General features: G+C 26.7%; 1 protein-coding gene across 1 annotated transcript; it reads left to right on the forward strand.

The window, feature by feature from the left end:
- Positions 1–3295: 3295 nt before the first annotated feature.
- Positions 3296–5534, forward strand: LOC123884284 (protein LURP-one-related 6). The gene is made up of 3 exons (XM_045933352.1): positions 3296–3853; positions 4274–4522; positions 5032–5534. Exons 1-3 carry the CDS (start codon positions 3626–3628, stop codon positions 5173–5175), a joined length of 621 nt encoding a protein of 206 aa, XP_045789308.1. The 5' UTR covers positions 3296–3625; the 3' UTR covers positions 5176–5534.
- The last annotated feature ends 225 nt before the right edge of the window (positions 5535–5759 follow it).

The following is a 5759-nucleotide window of genomic DNA, read 5'->3' on the forward strand; positions in this document are numbered from 1 at the left end:
TAATTTTTTTCCTACAAAATAAAAAAAAAATTCTGTTTTTTTCCCCAAAATTTTTTTAAAAAATTCCTACAAAAAAAAATTAATTTTTTTTTCATATAAATGATTTTAAAAAAATTTCCAACAAAAAAAAAATTCCTCCCAAAATAAAAAAAAAAAAGAATTTTCTTATTTTGCTCCCAAAATAAAGATTTACTCCGAAATAAAGTTTATTTCCGAAATAAAAATTTTAAAGATATATTTTTAAACTTTTTGAATTAAAAAAAACATAATCTTTATTTTTTAAAAATAAAACTTTATTTTTTGTTATTCTCTTTGAATTAAAAAAAATAGAAAAATTTCAAAAAAAATATAAAATAGAAAAACAAGTTTTATTTGTGTTTTCCTCTTCTATCAAAACCATTTGCCCTAAAACTAGAAAAATATAAAGAAGCAGAAGACAATAATGAAGTAGAAGATGATTTCGGCGATTGAAGAAGACGACGACGAATACAATCATGACGGTGGAAGCAAACGATTACGGGGAAGATTTTGTTTTTTTTAATTCAAAAAGATTTGAAAATAAATCTTTATTTTTGGAGTAAAATAAGAAAATTCGTTTTTTATTTTATTTTAGGAAAAAAATACTCAATAATTTTGTACGAAAAAAAAAAAGTTATTTCTAGGAAATGTTTTTTAAAATTTTTTTAAAAAAAAAACAAAATTCGTTTTTTAAATTTTGTAGGAAAAAAAATATTTTATTTTTATTTTTTGAAAAAAATAATATCTGACGTGGAATTTAAAAATAAATATAAATGATTTTTTTCCATGTGTACAAGCCACGTCAGCAAATTTGCACATTCACTTGTCCTGTTGTACACCCAGGGGTCGAAATGAGAGAATCTATTTTTTGCAGGGGGGGTAAACAGAAAAAAAATTTGTGCAGGGGGGTAAACGAAAATTTCCTTATTTTGCAGGGGGGTAAATGATCATTTACCCTTTAATAATTTATATATGTTTTAAAATGTGTAATTTATTTTTTCGAAGTATATTCAAGTATATTTTTTTGGAGAAAAAAATACTCAAATTTTTATTTTAAATAGAGTTTGTGTATAAAAATTTATGTTTGATCAATCTTTTGTTAAAAAAAATTAATTTTTGTTGGAGAGATTCATATAATATTATAAACATAAATACAAGAACTAATTAAAAAGTATTAAGTTTATACATGAATTGACATAAAATATATTTCATAATATATTTTTAAAATTTATTTATTAAAAATGGTAATGCATGGTCCACCTTTTGACTATTTTTTAGATATCCATATTAGACACACCCTCAATCTAATGTCTTTTTTTTAGTAATTTTTTTGTATATTCGATTTATATTTGTAGCGGCCCATCTCAATTTTTCGGGCAAGCTCCGCCACTGGATATAGGTATAGATTATTAATAGTTAAAAGTTTTTTTTTTAAGAAAAATATTGTTTATGTTTTTATTTCTATATTTCTAATTTTATGCATATTAATCTTATTTTTACTATAACTTTTTTATTGACTATTTTATTCTCTTTTTTCTTTTAATAGATTATTAAGTTGATCATATTAATCTTTTGTTGCTATTTTTATGAGTATAAATTTTTCTGTTTTGTTCCAATCTTTTTTTTTTTTGATCGGCAAATAAATTTTATTAAGCACAAGCACGGTACAAGGAGTACTATGAGGCTAAAAAAATAAAGCATACAATAGACACTGTCAAGCATATATTAAAATCCCTTACAATACTTAACACAAAGAAAAGCAAAGAAAACAGGGGACAAGCTAAGCAGAAGCTAAGCAACAGCAGAAAAACAATAGCAAGAAACCCCACCAACACAAACACGCCAGGAGCAAGAAGAACACCATCACATTGTCAGCAAAAAACCAGCACTTCAAAGAAACATTACCTAAGCAAACAGTCCCCAGGATTCCAAACCCATTCATATATATAGTAAGTATGGTGCTTCTGCATTTTTACTTAAGTGCCATTGCCATTTGGATTAAATCCACAGCATCTTCAATAACCCCAATCTATAATATGTTTTGTTTATGTTTTTAAGCATATCATTTTTTTTTTATATTTATTTTATATTCTTTCTATAGATTTTTTTTATAATTTTTTTAGTGAAATTACAATGAAAGATATAAAACTTGCAACTTTAGTGGAATTTTTTTAATAGTAATAATGATAAATTAGTAACTTTAGTGGTAATTGATCTTAATATATTAATACTGTAATAGAATAGAATATGTATAACGCTTATAATTCAATATCTAAGGCTTACACAATTTGTTTTCCTTTCTAATTTTTTGTTTTTTTTAATTTTTATTTTTCACACGTTATACTTTTCTAACATCTTAATGACCCCAACTTAAATCACAAGCAAGCGTTGTAAGTTCGACTAATTTTTCAATTGGCTAATTAGCGTTTTAATTAATTGTCACGTGAGGATATATCTAATCTTGTTATATCTAGCTAGGCACACTATAGGCACATCCAACTTAGCCATCTTTAATCTATCGTCAAAGAAAAGACTCGTATATTTCTATTATTCTTCTTCTTTGAAATATAGGTTCGATTAGCTTACTTTACCATCATCAAAATGAAAATAAAAAACTTGCTTTACCAAATTTTGAAAGCTTTTGGAAACTTCTATCTAACTTTCTTTTATGGGTCAAAATAAACCATTTTTTTGTTCATCTATTTGGACCACTTCTTTGATACCTTAAGCTTTATACGTCAAAGAACATAATTAAAATTGAGTCCAACACGCCTACACAAACTATGTACCAATCTGCATGAATATATTTCCAACTCTTTTTTTCTTTTTTGTTTTTTTTTTTGTTGACAACTTTCCAACTCCTTCTTAATCACATATGTTATGATTGGCTCATTTCAAGTCAAATTAACACATTTTTCTACAAGTTGTCAATTTTCTTTTTAAATTGGTAGATATCAAATCACCTATGTAGAATCACAATGGACGAAAAGAATTTTCTCAAGAATTTTAATGTTGTCACATTATCATAACTGAAGTTAAACTCGTCTGATTAAGCTGAAAGAGATCTGAATAATTTCAATCAAATATTTTTAGGGTTAAAAGTTATATATTAATTATAAAGATAATTATTACATTGACTTTTTAATAGACAAAAAGTTGTTACATTGTGTCAAGAAAGAAAAAAAAGTTGTTACATAATAGTGTAGTACATTAAAAAGATTAATTACTATTTTTCTTGATGAATAAGGATAAGGAGTAGAGAGGGGGGAGGGTGTTATAAGCAATTTCATCTTTTCATACACAAATTAATTAAGCACACCCAAACTTTATAAAGTCATCCTTAAGCAACCTCAACCAACAAATGCACAACTCAAATAATTAAGATTCTTTCATCTCCTACGTCAAACCTTGCCAAACCCTCTAACTAGCTTATAGATCAAAGAAGAAAGTATAGTCACAAAAGCCATTTCATATTGTTTAATACATTATTTCTTCCAACCATAAATGGTCCCTATTATTTGTGTATAAAAACTCATTAGCATAATTGGAAGAAATCCAAGAAGCTTAAAAACCTTGTTAGTAAAAAAGTTTTTGCAAGAATTTCAAGATGAGCTACACGAAGCCAATCGTTAGTAAACTCTATTGTTCGTCTTCACAGATGGTGTTTGGTGTGAGGAAAAGGCCACATGTGGTGAATGGAGGCGGTTTTGTAGTCACTGATTGTAGTACTGAAAAGGTTGTTTTCAAGGTTTATGGTTGTGGGATTCATGGCAAAAAAGAAGAGTTGATTCTTAGAGATGGTGATGAAGAAGCTCTTCTTCTCATGCGCCGAAAGGTGTATATATCAATATTTTAATTTTACCTAGTCGATTTGAATTTATACTTTTATATTATCGTTTAATTCTTTAAAATTTTACATTGATGTCTAATAAAAATTAAGTATTTTTAAGCTATTGTTAAATTGTGGATATAAAATAATTTTAGTCTATATGTATTTTTTTTTTTTTTTTTTGGTACAATATGTATTGTTTTTTAATGGAACATATTATGTAGTAGGAACTAGCTAGTATAATTAAGATAGTGGTGCAAAATTTGTAACTTTCTTTAGTATATTAATTAGTTGTTTTATTAGCATTTAAATTTTTTTTTTCTGCCAGAGTTTGAACTTCGATCTTTTATTTTCTGACTCCAACTCCTTCAACCCTATGTCGGAAAACATTGTAACTTGATTTCATCTTTTCTTGATAATGTGTAGGCAGGTATGGTTGAGGCTCTAAGCATTTATAAGAAATGGAAAGGTTATAGTGTAAACTATGAAGGGTCACAAAAACTGGTTTTCAGCTTAAAAGAACCTGGAAATTCATGTTTGGTTAAGAACAAAGGAATCAGAATTTCAATTGAGGCAGGGGCTGTTGGTAACAAAGGCTGGGACTTTGAGATAAGGGGTTATTTCCCTGATAAGCATTGTAGCATTGTTGACACTAGAGGCAACATAGTAGCACAGGTACACAATATTTATGTAATAATAATTATTATTCTTAATTTACTCTAGAAGGTTTAAATATATATATTGAAATGTAATCTATATAAATATTTTTTATATTTGATAAAAAAAATAAAAAAAAAAACTTATAAGGTGATTAATTAGAGTATTGACTCTCAAATGAAATCATAAGTTTCCCTACAAACATCAACTTTTTGTGCTGACTATGAGACTAATCTGCTTAGATTGTTTAGGGCACAAGACTTATTTTATTTGATTTTCGCTGTCTCCTAAGTCCAAACCGGAGCGGAGTATATTATGTTGTTTCGCAAAGATTCAATAAAAGTAAAAACTTCTATATTTTCATGACTATTAAGTGAAACATATTAACTCCTAAGAGAGAAAATTAGAGAGATGTTTCATTTTTCTCACTATTTTTTGTCACTAATTTTTTTAGAAGTATAAGCTATAAATCCTGGTTAATAATAATAATAGTAATAATGAAATTTTTTATTGATGTTTATATACAGGTTGGGGTGAATAAAGAAGTGGAGAAATTGATGGAAAACAAGGATTTGTATAATGTGGTGGTGAAACCAGGAATGGATCAAGCTTTTGTCTTTGGAGTCATAGCCACGCTTGACTATATTTATGGAGAATCCACATATTGCTAGGGTTGAAAGAGCTAGCATGCTATGGTTTGATGTGAATTATTGCAATGAAAGAAAAACCAATATAATATTAGTTTCATTTTCACCTACCATCATTTTGATGCATATTAATATATGTAGCATGAAGCTACATGATTGCATAGAGTTTTGAAGGAAGGGGATATTAGTTATAATAATGGAAATTAAGGAAATTAATTTGGTTGTTATTTACTTTGCTTTATGTTAATTTTTTAGGTTAAATATTGGTCCTTTTGTATTGTATATATAGGATTTAATTTTCATGACTTTGAAAATGATGGGTGTAAAAGTTATTTAATTAATTGTTGAAAAAAGCCTTATTGTTTATAAATTATTTTTTATTTTATCTTTATTTTTATAAATTATTTCGAATCTTTCCATGAATTCATTGGTGGTGAATTAGTTTGAAATTTGAAGTACTTTTTGAAATAGAGACGGCATCTTTGAGTGTGTTTGGCCAACTTTCTTTATATTTTCTCATTTTAAGAATAAGTTGGGCTAAACAATTTTTTAGAGAAGCTCTAATAATAAAAAAGTAGCTTGTTTTACATGAAGAAAAACACAAAACA

This window comes from Trifolium pratense, linkage group LG5, assembly GCF_020283565.1.
Source record: "Trifolium pratense cultivar HEN17-A07 linkage group LG5, ARS_RC_1.1, whole genome shotgun sequence".
Lineage (NCBI taxonomy): Eukaryota > Viridiplantae > Streptophyta > Magnoliopsida > Fabales > Fabaceae > Trifolium > Trifolium pratense.

Coding starts and splice junctions, on each gene's coding strand:
- LOC123884284 (XM_045933352.1), top strand. CDS start 3,626: ATGAGCTACACGAAGCCAATCGTTAGTAAACTCTATTGTTCGTCTTCA. Junction 3,854..4,273: donor TTCTTCTCATGCGCCGAAAG/GTGTATATATCA, acceptor GATAATGTGTAG/GCAGGTATGGTTGAGGCTCT. Junction 4,523..5,031: donor GAGGCAACATAGTAGCACAG/GTACACAATATT, acceptor GTTTATATACAG/GTTGGGGTGAATAAAGAAGT.